The following is a 16,185-nucleotide window of genomic DNA, read 5'->3' on the forward strand; positions in this document are numbered from 1 at the left end:
TAAGTCATATAAAATTGATATTGTCTTACAAAAAGTAAATTGAAAAATAAAAATGTAATAAATTCATGGCAAGCCTGATTTAGCTTAAGAGTAGAAATGGATTATATGCAATGAATCATAATTGTCACGCTCAAAGGGACTTGGTACCAGCAGCACTTTTAATGTATGTATTATATGCAAGATCATGATACCACTTTTTAAATATAACAGCCTTTGAGCAAATAAAAGTAGAAATGCACAGATTTGAGCTTCTCATAACCAATCTTCAATTTTAGTTTAGTTTATGTTGAATGTTAGATTTGCGTGAAACTCCCCATTGAGCTATTAATGCATATAGGTTATTGATTTCCATGAAATAAAATATAGTACTCCCTCTTGTTCCCAGTAGATATTTTATATTTGACCAGTTTGAATTTTAAAATATTGTTTCTCTTATAAGTTTTTATCTCTTAAGAGGTGGCCTCTATCTCCACTAAACCTCTTCAATCACTTTTTTTTTCTACATCTCTTCTAGTTTACTAGTTTCATATTAAAACTCGTGACTCCTCTAAAGTCCCATTTCTGTTAGGACGGAGGGAGAATAAAAATGTAAATAAAGAAATACTCCTATAAGATATTTAATGGGGATTGGCAGGAGTACAAGTTAGTCTATTTATCATACAGCAAATATCAAGACTCGGTTCGCAAATTAGTACACAAATTGTATCTTTTTCACATCAAGGTAATAACATGATCGAACATAAACAAAAGCAATACATAAACACAGATAAGCGAAGACTGAAAAATCAGCCCGATCCCGTCCGAATCATACCGACGACAGACAGTGCCATCGCCCCGATCTGGAAAGCGTCTGCATTCTGCTTTGTGAGAGGCGAAACGACGCCGTCACCATCTGTAAAACTGTCCTCGCAGGTGGTGGCGGCGTCCATGACGGAGCTTAGCTGGACGTTGGCGTCGTCGAAGCGCCTCTCGTTGTAGGACCTCATGGCCTGCTTGACGGTGGGGATGGCGTCCGAGTAGAGGTCGAAGCAGTCGCCGAGGCACTTCCTCACGTAGGCGTCCCAGCTCCGCCTCTTCAGTAGCTGCTTGATGAAGCAGCGCGTGTCGGTCACGTTGTATCGCAGGGCGCGGATGGCGATGGTGGCCAGCCCCCGCGTCGACGCGCAGCTGCTGGCCGGGGCTGCCTGCAGGGATGTCGCGCAGAAGCCGTACTTGATGTTGGGGCTGTCGGCGGCCATGGATTCACAGGTGGTGTTGATGAGGAGGCTCGAGGAGGAGGAGAGGTGGATGGTGGTGGATATGTAGAATATGAAGATGATTGAAAAAGAGGGGTTCATCATTTTCATTTTTTTCTTCCTTGTTTAATTATTGTAGAAGGTGTTATATTCGTGAGGAATGGTGTTTATATATGGGGAGTTGGTTGAAATGGGTCGCCTAATATGGCTAGTTTTGTTATTTTTGGGGTTTACTTTTAATTAAGATCTGAGTTATTACGTGTTTAATTAGTAGTGATGATGAAATTTCAAGTTTGTTGAAAAATACATCAATCGTCACAGAATTATGTATTTGAATGCCTTTAATCCGATGAATTATAGTATGTGCAAGTGCGACGCCGTTTTCGTGCGGTTGAGAGTATCTGTCCAAATTTGAATGCATGCTTTATCGTTAAACATCGTATTGCTTCTGATGCTGACTACTCATTCTACCAATATAGTTACAGATTACCATTTCTTTCATTCAGTGGTTTTCATATTACACCATTCCAGTGGTAATACCCAAATTCAAACAAGTTGTACTAAAATCCCATTAATCATGTGGGATAATCGCAATGATCCAACAAAAAATCAGAGACAGAGCTCCACATAATCGTACGAGATCATGATCAGTTACAGAGTTCATGTTTGGTGTAAGTACCATCAAAATCTGATCTTATTCTGATCGTGACACTCAATAATAGGGTGGTATATACTGATCATAACATAAAATAATATATCACACACACAGTCAGGGAATTGTTAGGAATCAATATGTTATTTTAAGGGAATTTGGTGAGTCAAAATGGGCTTGTTCGTGGATGATGAGACAGTTGAGATAAACCTTAAATAGAGTTATAGTAACATTGATGTTCATAGGCTTTGGAGAGATGGATTTCGAGGTTCGGGTTCAGAACACAACGATCTCTCATAGTGTCTCGTCGATACAATGATTCATTGACAAGGGACGGAGGAGTTTATCCTCAAACTCCAAAAGAAAGCAATGTCGATTTTGATAATATTGTTGATCAAAATCAATTTAGAAGATTCCATCAGTTGCTTAAGTTAGAATTGAGAGTTCGAGTTGCCACAACTATGAGAATATCTATGAGGAAATACTGCTATTAATCTTCTTTATTTGTTAAACAAAAACTTGCATCACTCATTAACAAATTTCTTGCTTATACGCATCATCATCATCATTGGTCAAAAATCTACTAAGCCCTATGCTTCTCCATACCTTAAGTTATGGGGACTTGGCTCGACTTACGTCAAGAAATCATGGGAGTTTTATTAATATTGCACACAAAAACTTTTACCCATTTACACATAAATTCACTAAACCCAAATAATAGCGTCATGTTCTTTTGAGAACTAACCTCTAAACTTCACTTGTGCTTTTCCCATTGCTCAAAGACAGTGCTTAGTGCAAGTGAACAACAGTTGATAGTCGCCCGCTTCTCTTTAAATACGTAGGCAAGCTGATTCTGCTTTTTCTTTACGGCGATAGACAAACTATAGGATTTAAATCGGAGTCTAATTGGTATACTCTTTTCGCTCTAATCAACCAAATCCTCCTCACCATCGCTACTGTCTCCAAACATTGCAGCCATTTTCATGGCCAGCTTCGCAGCCATCTCCCTCCTCTGGAAGTCAGGCATCAACCTCAAGCCATTGCGAACGTTACCAATTTCAGCCATTAGAGTTTCCAAATCTTCGATTTCATAAGTCTTCTCATTATCGAGCTCTGACATTGGGTTTGTTTCGAAGGCCATAGATGTCTTTTCATGGTCAAGCTCTTTGCACAACTGAGAGGCTGATGTTGATGGCTGATTCTCTTCTCTGCTGGATTTCGCTTCACTCTCTCTACCTGAAGTATCAAGATCCTTTTCCATAGGCCTCCCACTTCCTGAGGTAGAAACAGGACCATCTGCAGACATCCATCCTACATCATCCCATTGTTCTGCTGAAGCAGGAGATAATATTTCATATTCAGGTTCATAGTCAGATTCTTCTTCTTCGGACAACTCTGCAGAAAGATGGAAAACATTTAGTATAGTCATAGTCACATTCACATAAAAAAAATGATCAGGACTTTAACTTAACAAATAATCATGTCAACCTTCTTGCTCAGGCAATGAAGGCTCGTTTATCCTATCACCAGATTTCAACAACATTCCTGGCCACATATGAGCAGAGAGAGCACCATAAAGTCTATCAATACCCTGTGAATCACCATCGACAGAGAGACCTGTAATGCAATGAAACTATACAATAAAGTACTAGAATCTCCATGCAAACTTTAAACATGATGGGATCAGTAGACAACTTTTCACTTCAAGCACATCACACTTCATATAAGAATAATCTTTTAATAATGTCATCGATAGCCAATAGGTGAAGTAACCACAACATTTTGCTATTAAAAGGGGAAAAAAAAGAGAATTGGATTAAGTTGACCAAAAACCAAGCAAACATGATAACAATATATATCTCGAAATATGGAACATGCTTACAAAAGGCTCTTACATTGGTCAAAATCAGCATTTGATGCACAAGCTTCAACATATTCAATATTGTGTTCGAGACACCACTCTATGCAAGATCTCTTAAATCCCAAGGATGGCTCTTCGTTCCCCAATAAACTACTTCCTTCAGTCTCAGATATACCATAATCAGAGAAGTCCACATTAGAACTGACAGAGGATTCACCAAGCTTCATCAAGCGTCTCTTGTATTCCACGTGCGATGGATGATCAGGAAGAAGATCCACCTTGTTACCAATGCAGAGTAGTATATCAAACTTCTGGATGTCAGTGCGCGAAACCCATTCTTTGAGAGCAACTAGTGTTGGGAGCTACAAATGACAACATGAAGAATTTCTCCATCATATGGCATGATGAGATTTACAAGGACGGAATGATAGCCATGGAAAATGGACAGTCCATTCTAAAGCCACATAAACAAACAAAGGATTGTGCATAACAGAACTCAGCAAATAGAATATAGGCTTACGTCACTGGTGTCAAACACCATAACCAAGGCAACTATCCGGTTCACATCAGGAAAGCTTGCAATGGATAGCTCATTAGAAAGATTAGCCGTCCAAACTGCAACATCTGCTGTATAATACTTTGTGTTGATTGTCCACCTGATAATGAAATCACATTCAGGTTTATACCTAAATACTTTTAAACTATAACACACACACACAGGGGCACATCATAATTGGGAATTGGCCTCTCGAACTTACCCATTGACAGATAACTCAGGTAACGTATCAGAGGCATCGCCAAAATCCACCTTAAGTAGTCCTAAATTCAATAACAACAATTTAGTTTCCTTTTATAATCTGTCAATAATAGCAGAAACTTATAATTATACAACAGAAATACTGCACCAAATTTGCAGGAAAATACTTATAATAAGCAGGAATCTGAATAAGAGCCATCCTTCACTAAGTATTGCATTGTTGGATGAGGAAGCGATCGTAATAAATAATAATCGAACTCTTTTCGACAAACGACGAAATAGAGTGGGAGTAATCCAAACATCATGCTCAAATAATGCCCACAGGTAGTTAGATTCTGTTATAAGCAGATGGAAACACTTCCATCTAGTTTTACCAGCTAAGTATTGAGTTAACAATTACGATATAAAGTTACCTCTTTTAGCTACACGCACTGAGAAATTAATCGATCAGCTGAACTCTTGAATCATTAAACTAATTTTCACAGCAAAACACTAAACCCCCATCATTCAAACTCCCCAATAGCTTCCGAATATCATACAAATAAATCTACGGCAACAAATTAGAATTCTTCAATTCGCATATAAAGAATCGAGACAGAGAAGGTCTTACGTGAGAGTATGGTCCGTTTACCGACGTCGGGGGATCCGACAACAAAGATCGCAGGCCGTTTCTCCAGTGATTCTCGATCCATTAATAATTGTGGTTGTTCTTGATTTTGCCGAAATGGGGTTTTACACTTGATCCATGATTCAATTTCTCTTAATTTATTTTTGTCATTCTATAATTATCGAAAATAGAGTAATTAAGTGTTCAAATCATTTTCAATATTTGCTACTACGTATTTATCACCTAAATTATACTTAGTCATGAAAAAAAAATTAACCTTTTATTTGACGTCACTATAATTATGTTTTTCGAGACTAAGCAATCGAATTGAAATCCTCATTTTTTGAAGTTTAAGCATGCACTGACGTTTAGTAGATTGATAATTTATTGAGTATAAAAAGGAGAGTAAATAAATGGAATGGAATGGAATGATATAATCTATGAATTAACTCGAATTTGTATTTTTTTACAGTCACGCACTCAAATATTTTCAAATTGCGAATGGTTAAAATACATGGCTGCCAAAAATTGACATAAAACCAAGAATGCAATATAGCTGGAAAAAACAAGAGCACGCCTGTATGTTCATATATAGAGGAACAATAGTAATAAGAATATACTAACATAAATTGGGCAGAACTATCAAATTTCATAACAGAAACATGCAAAACTACATCTTCACCATCACTTCCTCAAATAAGCAAAATTTATGACAAATCATGTTTTAGCTTTAGAACACAACAACAAAACACTGCTGAGCTTAAAGGGATTTTGAAGTAAGCAGTATCTACTCGACCACGGCCAGCAAGTCACTTGCTTTGCAGAAACAATGCCGGTCCTCTGTCCCCAAGTCAATCTGATCAAACATATACAGATGTATTAGTAGAGCTTTTGCGGTAAGATAATATAAATATAAATGTATATTAATAACGATCATAGTTTTTTCCTCCTATACAAGACATGGTAAATCCTTGGTTGGGATAAATAAGTATGCAGTTTTTATTTGATATTTCAATGCTACAATGCAGTAACAACACTATCTCATATCCCATATGTTAAAATCTCCATTACTCCACATATATATCTCTTTCAGACATATGCTCATCAATCATCTTGATGCGATTTGATCTAGAAAACAGAAGTTCACATACCTCATACGCATTTATGTCGGAGAAAAGAACCTGTAGGGAAGGAAACAATCAGCTTGGACATCCAATACAATGAATGGAAGATAGATACATTTTGACTAGCAGAATGATAATTGTGTTGTAATCAATTTTCCAAAGTGAATACGAGGAGGGGACATTTATGATGTTCTTGAAACAATAGGTTCAATAATATTCAAAGCTCTTTAGATTCACCTTCTTTCCAGTCTCCACTTCCTTGGCCTCGGTGCCAACAGAGACAACCTAAAAAGGAACAGATGAGGTATTCAAATTAGAAACTCCTCCGCCTTCTCCTCCTCCTAATGCTACTACTACACTGTACAACTTACCTCTCCTACGAGATACCGCTCAAATTTAACTGCAGACTTTGGCAGCAAAACTCCCCCGGCCGATTTCTGCACACGCAATGATCTGTTATTATCTAAAGATGGATAATGATTGCAATCATAAAGATAACAATACAACACATCCAGGCTCGTCTTAAAATTAATGAAGGCATAATGCTTATCATTTGTAAAACTACTAGCACAGCGCAATCCTTAACGAAACAGGGAAATGTATCATCAATATTTAAAAGCACAACCCTCATGTAATCTTACAATCAGCCATTCGAACTGAACACCATAAAAAATGAAGAACATAGATAATTGGATGTTAACTATTAAAATCAGTCTACAAAATCAAATTCACATTTCAAATAACGGTGAAGATATATACGAAATTAGTACCTCGGGTAGAACCTCGAGACGAATTAGAACTCTATCGGATTGTGGCACAACCTACAAACAAACAGAATCGCTCCATTTTCAATATTTGTACACAAAATAAATCAAATTCAGTGTAGTGATAAAAGGGATCAAAAACCTTAGTAGGTTCGTATTTCGTGGAAATCGCATTCAATTTCAAGGACCTCCGTTTTAGACCTACAGAAAATCCCCCAACTACACCGCCAGCCGAAGATTGAATCAGTAAACCGGAAATACTTAGAAATTTGAACATGAAAGAATTATTTACCTGATGGAGTGTGGGAGAGAGAGTGGGAATTCGGTGTGTGAGAAGCGAAGGGTCTTGATAAGGTAACGAAGCAGGACGCCATGGATAAGCAAGTGAGAGGTGTTGTACTTCAGGCTTTGGTGCTAGTGCGGTAGTTCTAACTATATTCTCAGACGGAGGGATATAGCCACGTGTGGGACGGCTGTTGGTTGATGCCACAGCATTCTAGATGCTTCTATACCCGACCCGGATGCTCGTGGCGTGCTCGAGTGTTGAAAATAATGGAAACCCAATCCAATTCGGAAATTCAAACATCTGCATCTGAAAATTCAAAAAAATAAAACACTCCTCATATACTAGTATTTTTTATTAAAAAAAAAAAAAATTTAAGAAATGAATACGAACCAACCGAATTCCTAAAAGAAAAACAAATCCGATTCAATCTAAAAAGCCAAAACATTGAACTAAGTTAATTTAGTTTGCTTTGGTTCGATCAGTGAAACTATTTCTGCTAACCTCCTACGTTTGAGAATAACGTACTACCGTTTTATATCTTGATTGATCCATTAGTACGTGGAATTAGAATTGAATCGGTATTCAATATCTTTGTTTGGTATACTAAAATAATTGGTAAGTATAAAATTGAATTTAAAAATTATGCGCACCATTCAAATACTCACTAAATACATACACAACACATAGTTATTATGTACATAGTACATACACTACACGTACATTGCGCACACATACATAACATACGCAACACACACACAAAAATATTCTAAGAACGTATTTTGATTTTGGCTTTTTATTCACAAACACTATGCTAATTTCAAATTAGAGTAACGACCAAAATTGGTCCTGAAGATATGACTATTTTACGTTTTTAGTTCTAAACATTATTTTTTGGATTTTTTGGTCCTGCACATATGAAAATTTAATCATTTTGGTCCTCCGTCAACATTTCCGTTAGAAACTAACGGTCAACGGGTTTAAAACCCGATTTTAACAAAAATTAACATTGTAATTCTGATTTTCTCCTTAACTAATCCACTAACTATTTTTAGAAATATTCTTTTAAAATTAGAAAATTAGAATTAAATATTATCACCTTCCGCGATTTCTCGCCGACGACTTCTCCAGTCGGCGCCTAGAGTCGGCGCCATCCGGCATCTCTCACCTCACTCCAGAATCGACGCTCACTTCTCTCCAATTCGAGAATATCTAGTCTCACATAGGCACCAACGCCCCTATCTATTTAAGAGCAGTGACATGTAGGAAAAATAATGGCTCATTCCAGTGAATCACAAAAACAAGCTGAGATTTACAAACATTGGTTACTGCGTAAACCAAATAAGAATAACAGACTTAGCTTAGCCGAAGGGCTATCCGACGACATTCGGCGTTAGACGGAGGGCAGCTCTGTCCCATTCGACCACTGCAGTGTTCGCAACAACAACGGCTAAGCCACGAGGGCTGCGACGGCACCCGCGCGAATTAATAGCGGCGGCGCGACGGAGAGCCGAGAACTCCTCCGTGACTTCTATGATGAGGGAGAGCTCGCAGAGAGAGAGAGAGAGAGAGCTCGACGGAGAGAGCACCGCACGGCCAATGGACAGTCGGTAAGTGAGAAATAGAGAGGAATAGGAAGAGGGCGCCGGAGGAGTTTCAGCGACCCGATTGAAGAAATGAGCGGCGAGAAATCGATGGGGGCAGTAGGGGCGCTGGTGCCTATGTGAGACTAGATATTCTCGAATTGGAGAGAAGTGAGCATTGATTCTGGAGTGAGGTAAGAGATGTCGGACGCTGCCGACTCTAGGCGCCGGCTAGAGAAGTCGTCGGCGAGAAATCGGGGAAGGAGATAATATTTAATTCTAATTTTCTAATTTTAAAAGAATATTTATAATAATAGTTAGTGAATTAATTAAGGAGAAAATCAGAATTAAAATGTTAATTTCGGTTAAAATCGGGTTTAAACCCGTTGACCGTTAGTTTCTAACGAAAATGTTGACGGAGGACCAAAATGATCAAATTTCCATATGTGCAGGACCAAAAAATAATGTTTAGGACCTAAAACGTAAAATGACCATATGTCCAGGACCAATTTTGACATTTACCCTTTTAAATTATTTTGAGAATGTTTTCCAAGTTGACACACGCCCGGTACGTGTGGGCAAGAATGAATTTAGCAAATGTATTCCACAATTGAACTAATGAATTTATGCAAGTAAGCAGTTATGCATTCACTTCTAGGAAATAATTCTTTATCTTGAATAAATAAATTAAGTAAAAAAAAATTATAAGATATAAATTTAAAATGTACTCCCTCCGTCCCGGCTAGGGCTGGGGAAAAATACCGAAAAAATGATATATCGCTCGTATCGTATTGAAAAATATCGAAAAATTATCGAAATTTTGGTATATCGTAATTATCGATACGTATCGTATCATAAGTTTCCGATACGATAACGATATGAATTTCTTTGTATCGCGATATATCGTTTTATATCGAATATATCGAAACATATTGAAATTCAATACATATTGAAGTTTAAAATTATAAATATATATAAATCCATTTAATTAATTCATATATTTAGAATATGAAACCCTAATAAGAACACTATTTATTTTATTGTGTTGAAGTTTTATTACTTTTTGTGTTATTTTTCAGTTTTGAAATTATATTTTTCGATATATAGGTATTCGATACGATAACGATATTTCGATATATCGTATCGATCTTACGATATATCGAAATATCGATACGATAACGATATTGATATTATCCATTTCGAAAGTTCGATATATCGAAACTTTCGATACGATAACGATATGAAATTTCATATCGATATTTTCGATACGAAACACGATACAACGTTTTTTATACGATATATCGTATCGACCCACCCCTAGTCCCGGCTAAGATGACACATTGCTTAGCCGGCACGGGGTTTTAGGAATTATTGGTTAAAGTGTTTAATTGGAGAGAGAAAATGTGGGTGTAAGTATTAAAGTAGAGAGATAAAGAAAGATGAATATTTTCATAGGAGTGAGAAAACGTGGTTGAGTGTATTAATTGGAAAGAGAAAATTTCTAAAAAAGGAAATTGTGTCATCTTAGTTGGGACAAACTGAAAAGGAAAACGTGTCATATTAAGCGGGACGGAGGGAGTAATAGTTATATCTATTAACAAATTTTATTAGGCTATTTATCGAGGATCTATAGTGAATTTTATAGTAGTTTGTGCAACTGCCCAAAACTAATCCCACGACCCAAGCCCATCTCTCACTTTCTCCAAGACCAAGCCCACCCAACAACTATTCCATGTGGTTAAGGTAGGAAAAAGAATAAAAGATGTTTGTCCCTTTCTTTATTTTCCATTGTTCAATGTTCTTTATGGAGGAGTAGTATATTATGTATGCTCTACTAAATGGGCGAAGAATAATAGTACTTCACAATAAAGCCCAACTAATTAGCGGGAAGAGTATAATTTTAATTGTTGTTTTCTAATGCACTCCATTTAATTAGTTTAACTATTAAATAATACTCTCTCTGTCCATATAAATATGCATTTTCCATTATCGTCTGTCCCACAGAAATATGTACATTTTTATTTATGAAAAGTTGTCCCAACTCATTACCTATATAAATCAATTTAGTTAGTAACTTAGAGCATCCACATCCGTGCGCTCTTGAGCAAGAACACGGATGTAGACCGGACCCACCTTTATTCATTTTTAAGATGAGATTGAGAGAGTTGTTTGGGTATAGCGTGATTTTTAGGGTTTATATAGGGGGTATTTATGGATGAAAATGTGAATTTTAGGATAAAAATAATGAAAAAATTAAAAGTAAAATAGATATATTTTATTGGGAATTAGAAAAAAAAATTATTTAAATTTGAATTTTCAGAATTTTCGATTTTTTTTAGAAAAAAGGAAATTCTAACCGCATAGCCGTTGGCCAACCAGAAGCCGCCACGTCGCCTGCTCGCTGGCAAGGACGGTGCTCTTTGGCAAGAGCGCAACGACAATCACGTCGCTCGTCGTGCCAACGGCACGACTCCTGCTCTTTCGCAAGAGCACCGCTGCAAATGCTCTTATACTACTATGGCTCACTGTTACAACTCATCACACACTAATAATAATATTGGTCTCACTATCCACTAATACATAGTACTCCCTCCGTCCCAAGGTATTAGACCAACTTTCCTTTTTGGGATGTCCCAACATATTAGACTCATTTCCCTTTTTAGCAAAAAGCATCTATCTTATTTTATTCTCCACCTACTTTTTTCTCTCTTCTCTCTCCTACTTTTTCCCTCTCTCATACTTTACTCTCTCCACTTTAACTATTTAAATATCCATTCCTTAAATCATGTGCCCAAAAGAAGTGTGTCTAATACTCCGGGACGGAGGGAGTACTACTTTAACTACAATTCTCATAATCTCTTTTGCCATTGCAAATGTCTATATTTTTATGGGACAGAAGAAATATTTATTATTATAATTTAAAATAAAATATGAAATATTTTATAATTTCTCAATTTTTATCCAACCTCATTTAACTTCACTAGTTTTCAATTTTCTATAAAAAAAATTAGTAGCATTATTTTTCCAGTATTCTTATATCTTATATCTAACTTATGAATTTTGGATGTTCCGATTGTGAGATGCAAATATTTGAGGTCTTACTTATAAGAGAAATTACGAGAAATTACGAGTCAATATATTGGGCGCAACATACTTTCTCCGTCCCATAAAAATTAATCCTTTTACTTTTACTAATTAAGAAAATGTCATTTTGAATATCGTTAAAAAATGACATTTGTACACAGATGGGACAATTAAGAAAAATTAAAATTTTATAATTTAATATTTTAATTTCAAAATTCGAATAAATCAGAATGTGATCAAACTTTGTGATTCATATTATAATTAACCCTTTTATTTTTACCAATCCCTGAGAAAAGGTTTTGTGATATGTTGTGAAAAATAGTTTGATGGGCGAATATTGGCTTCAGTTTTTGGCAGCATATGGGGATAAAGAAGCTCTTTTGGTCACAGATTATGGCGGAAGAAAGGCAATGTAATGTTTAAGACAAGTAAACTGATCTAACTAGTTCCACGATTACCATAATTTTTAGACCAGTTTTGGCAAAAGCTCTTGCCAAAAAACATTATGTTTTCTGTTTTCTGCTATAACAACATTCATGTTTTTCTCAAAAAAACAAGAAGAAAGTGAGTGTTGTTGCTGCTTCCTCAAGAATGTACACTGGGGAGGCATATTCTGTACACGTGTCAGAACCATTAGCACCATGAGTTTATTAGTACTACAATTGTACAAAATATGTTAAGTGCGTGTTTGTTAATAAAAATATGTTAGGACTCTTTTAGAAAAAAGGACTTGTTCTCAAAGTAAAGATATGCCATATATTGCTCTTCTTCGAAAAAGAAGTTGGATGTTAATATTAATTTATTGCTACATCTTTACCCTTGCAGTTTAATCTTAATTAGTGATAATTGACGATGACATAATACCAAATATTTACAACTAACCAATCACATGTAAGTAATTTATTGATCATACCGTTGGATATCACACACAATGACCAAACAATTAATGCAGTACTGATTATAATCACCACAAAACTAATCAGTTCAATGTATTAATTACTTGGTAGTATTTACTAATATTTGAAATGCGAATAAATCAGATAATTACTCACCACAAAAGCGGGAGACAAAATAAATAGACGATTGGAACAAAATTCCCTCTTCACATCTTTTTATTTGAAATGGAAAAACACTTCTAATTCACGTCTACCACAAGTGATAAGCATAAGTAGAACTCCTCTGTGTGGGCGAGAGAGAATAAAATACTGTGTTTTTTATTCCAAAAAGATACATTTTGTAGTGTTGTAAATCCTAAATCCTATGCACATATAAACTATATGATCGGTTAAAATAATGAGCTACATAAAAAATAATTGTGCACGAAAATGTCACTACATGAGAGAATGACAGGCTGCATTGCATAACAATATAGATCCATGTTTGTAGGGTAATATTAAATATATTAAGACAAGTTAGGGGCTGGACCACATTTTAGATGACCTAAATAAAACAAAACGAGGATTAATGTCACATGTAACTAGAAGATGGATAATGGAATGTTGAGCTTACAAAACTATTTGCGATAACAACAAATACCCTTCTTGTCCTTTTTTCTCCATTTACCAATGGAGATTGTGTTTGTTTTTTCCCCCAAAACAACACTCTGCTTTTAGGCCATTTTATACTTTTTGCCATTTTTTAATAAATATGAAAACCAAACTTTTCCAGTCTTCCACTTGTTAATTAACAAGATACGCGCTACTTCCCAACTAAAATTAATATTTGGTGTAGTTTAACTTAGTAATCAATCAAAGTCTCAAAGAACTAAGAAGGGTTAAATTCACTTAAATTCTCATTTAATCCAACGATCACAATTAAGACTTGCGTTGGGAATTTATAATTGGAAGACGAAATATTGGAATAAATATATAAAACGAAAAAAAGAATTACTTGGATCCTCCTGATTTTTCCAAAAAACCACATAATCATTTACTGATCTAGAGCGTGGCTAGTTATGTAACAAGAATTACTAAATTACCCCTAATGATCGGAAGTATTTACATTTCATACCCCGGAAAACCACCGAAACAGCTCACTGATCTCCTCTCCGACGCGGTTCGCCTCCAGATCTCCGACGCCGGCAACAGGATCGCTCCGCCTGCTGCTGCCTGAGAAGAATCTCCCCGAGCTTCTGAACGAAACTGACGCCAATCTGTCGACGTAATCCCTCAGCCAATTTCTACCGCTGGATACGTCCGCCGCGAGCGCTTCCCCCGGCGGATCCGGTATCGGAATTCCGACGGACGATTCCTTGTCCGCCGACGTGCAATCGGAAGCTCCTCTGCGATGAGTGACGGATCCTGCCGAGACCTCGTAGCCGTTATCATCCACGATGTAATCGAAGGAGCCGATTGAATACGAGCGCCGATCTCCTTCCGCCGCCTCGGGAGCGCCTCCGCCGCGGCGCCGGCTGATGCTTCCGATCTCAATCCGGAAACTGCCGCTGTTGCCGTTTCCGTCGCGAAAACTGCCGCGGTTCGGATTGGGGAGGATTTTGTCGAGCAATTCGGCGTCGGAAGCGGTTACTGGCGAGCGGCAGAGCGGGCACGTCTGATTGGAGACGATCCAGGCGTCGATGCAGTCGGCGTGGAACGCGTGGCAGCAGATAGGCAGCAGGCGGAGCTGATCGTGCGGCTCGAACTTGGAGAGGCACACGGCGCAGTCGCCACCAGTGAGGTGTCCGGTGACCGAGCGGAAAGTGAAGAGCGGGAGCGATTCGAGCAAGGCGTGGTGCGGCGCGGCGGCGTGGAATTGCGGCTGGCTAGGGTTGCGGTTGGAGGAGTCGCGGCGCAGGACGACGTCGTCGGCGGCGGAGAAGGTGCGATGGATGCGCTTCGAGAGTAGCCGGAGAAGGAGGTAAATTGAGGCGGAGATGATGACGGCGGAGGCGATGATTATTATCACTATCACTATGGAAGACGACGAGACTGCGTCGGACGAGGTGGATGCCGACGACGACGACGGAGATGACGTGTCGGTGTATGGCGGCGGGAGCTGTGGCATTTGCGTGATGAGGGAGATGGCTGTGGGCGGCGGAGGGGCGGACATTTGGGAGAAGAATCAGAATGGGGATTTTAGAGAGAGAAAAAAGGGTTTGTTTGTTGTTTTGAGAGCATTCTAGAGAGAGAAAGGAAGATGGATTGGTAAATGAGGCGGAGGTATTTATTAGATGGGGGTGGTGTCAACTGTCACCGGTAGAGTTAAAAGGAATGCGAAACTTGGTGTTTTTGTTGAGGGAGAGCTGCCACGTGAGACTCGTACGTGTGCCAATTCATATTTTGATTTGTTGAATACAACATAAATTTACTAACTCTACTACTACTTGTAAATTGTAATGGTTGTGTGTAAAGGAGCAAGTACAGAATTAAAGAGGGAGTAGATGGAATGAAATGAAAATTGTGGGCATGCAAAAACAGTAAAGAGATTGCCAGTGGTGGGTTTATTAATAGGCTTGGCCAATCAGTGGGGTCCTCTCCACACATACAGTATTAATTAGAGTAATTAAGATTGAATGGTTCAGTTCGTAGGTTTGGTTTTGATAATGATGTAAGTGGGTTCTTAGAAGAGAAATTAAGTAAAATCATACTCCTATATTATACTTTATATTTGAACGCATATGCTTGGGAATATAAACACATAAATAGAATAAGGCACCGTTTCAAAGTTTTACGGGCGAATTTATTTGGTACATTGCTCTATTCTGTTAATTGTTGGATGAAAATAGTAATTTTAATCTTTTCATTTTTTATTCGATAGTACACATAGTTTGGTTTGTCCCCCAACGGAGAAAGAATATACTCCTTCCGTCCCAGATAATTCGTCCAATTTTTCTATTTCGGTCTGTCCCAAATAATTTGTTTCACTTCACTTTTACCATTTTTGGTAGTGGACCTCATATTCCACTAACTCATTTCTACTCATATTTTATTATAAAGCTAATATATAAAGGTAGGACCCACATTCCACTAACTTTTTCAACCCACTTTTTTACAATTCTTAAAACTCGTGTCCGGTCAAAGTAACCCGAATTATCCGTGGACGGAGAGAGTAATTGCTTAAATTTAGCTAACTTATTCGATTGATAGTTTATGGGTTTATACTTTATACGTACTACAGTTAAGAAATTGTGATTATGACATTAAAGAGAATGTATCGTACTTTAATCATACTCAATGTAAATAATGTGGTCCTATATTTTTAAATAAAATTATAAAACTTCAATAAATTTCTAGCCG

At 37.4% G+C, this 16,185-nt stretch overlaps 2 protein-coding genes and 2 pseudogenes across 2 annotated transcripts; all 4 read right to left on the bottom strand.

Moving 5' to 3' along the window:
* Positions 1 to 651: 651 nt before the first annotated feature.
* Positions 652 to 2,216, bottom strand: LOC148929356 (putative invertase inhibitor pseudogene; annotated as a pseudogene).
* Positions 2,217 to 2,524: 308 nt separating this feature from the next.
* LOC125196367 (uncharacterized) lies at positions 2,525 to 5,301 on the bottom strand. Its single transcript, XM_048094860.2, has 6 exons — positions 5,116 to 5,301; positions 4,507 to 4,567; positions 4,269 to 4,404; positions 3,783 to 4,110; positions 3,376 to 3,504; positions 2,525 to 3,282 (listed from the first exon to the last, which is right to left on the bottom strand). The coding sequence occupies exons 1-6, from the start codon at positions 5,195 to 5,197 to the stop codon at positions 2,813 to 2,815; spliced, it is 1,206 nt and encodes a 401-aa protein (XP_047950817.1). The 5' UTR covers positions 5,198 to 5,301; the 3' UTR covers positions 2,525 to 2,812.
* A 368-nt stretch (positions 5,302 to 5,669) lies between these two features.
* Positions 5,670 to 7,451, bottom strand: LOC125196373 (10 kDa chaperonin 1, chloroplastic). Its single transcript, XM_048094864.2, has 7 exons — positions 7,293 to 7,451; positions 7,143 to 7,219; positions 7,007 to 7,057; positions 6,608 to 6,673; positions 6,474 to 6,521; positions 6,264 to 6,293; positions 5,670 to 5,968 (listed from the first exon to the last, which is right to left on the bottom strand). Exons 1-7 carry the CDS (start codon positions 7,372 to 7,374, stop codon positions 5,900 to 5,902), a joined length of 423 nt encoding a protein of 140 aa, XP_047950821.2. The 5' UTR covers positions 7,375 to 7,451; the 3' UTR covers positions 5,670 to 5,899.
* A 6,264-nt stretch (positions 7,452 to 13,715) lies between these two features.
* On the bottom strand, positions 13,716 to 15,311 carry LOC125196368 (E3 ubiquitin-protein ligase ATL4 pseudogene; annotated as a pseudogene).
* Between the last annotated feature and the right edge of the window lie 874 nt (positions 15,312 to 16,185).

The sequence above is a fragment of the Salvia hispanica genome, chromosome 4 (assembly GCF_029641045.1).
Source record: "Salvia hispanica isolate PSC_SH4W2 chromosome 4, Shi_PSC_v1, whole genome shotgun sequence".
NCBI lineage: Eukaryota > Viridiplantae > Streptophyta > Magnoliopsida > Lamiales > Lamiaceae > Salvia > Salvia hispanica.

What these genes read in the sequence shown, in the direction of transcription:
- LOC125196367 (XM_048094860.2), bottom strand. Translation starts at nt 5,197, where the DNA reads ATGGATCGAGAATCACTGGAGAAACGGCCTGCGATCTTTGTTGTCGGA. An exon ending in TGGTGTTTGACACCAGTGAC is followed by an intron (nt 4,111 to 4,268) that starts GTAAGCCTATAT and finishes TGTCATTTGTAG; the next exon opens with CTCCCAACACTAGTTGCTCT. An exon ending in AAATGCTGATTTTGACCAAT is followed by an intron (nt 3,505 to 3,782) that starts GTAAGAGCCTTT and finishes ATTGCATTACAG; the next exon opens with GTCTCTCTGTCGATGGTGAT.
- LOC125196373 (XM_048094864.2), bottom strand. Translation starts at nt 7,374, where the DNA reads ATGGCGTCCTGCTTCGTTACCTTATCAAGACCCTTCGCTTCTCACACA. An exon ending in CGAAATACGAACCTACTAAG is followed by an intron (nt 7,058 to 7,142) that starts GTTTTTGATCCC and finishes GTTTGTTTGTAG; the next exon opens with GTTGTGCCACAATCCGATAG. An exon ending in AAGTGGAGACTGGAAAGAAG is followed by an intron (nt 6,294 to 6,473) that starts GTGAATCTAAAG and finishes CCTTCCCTACAG; the next exon opens with GTTCTTTTCTCCGACATAAA.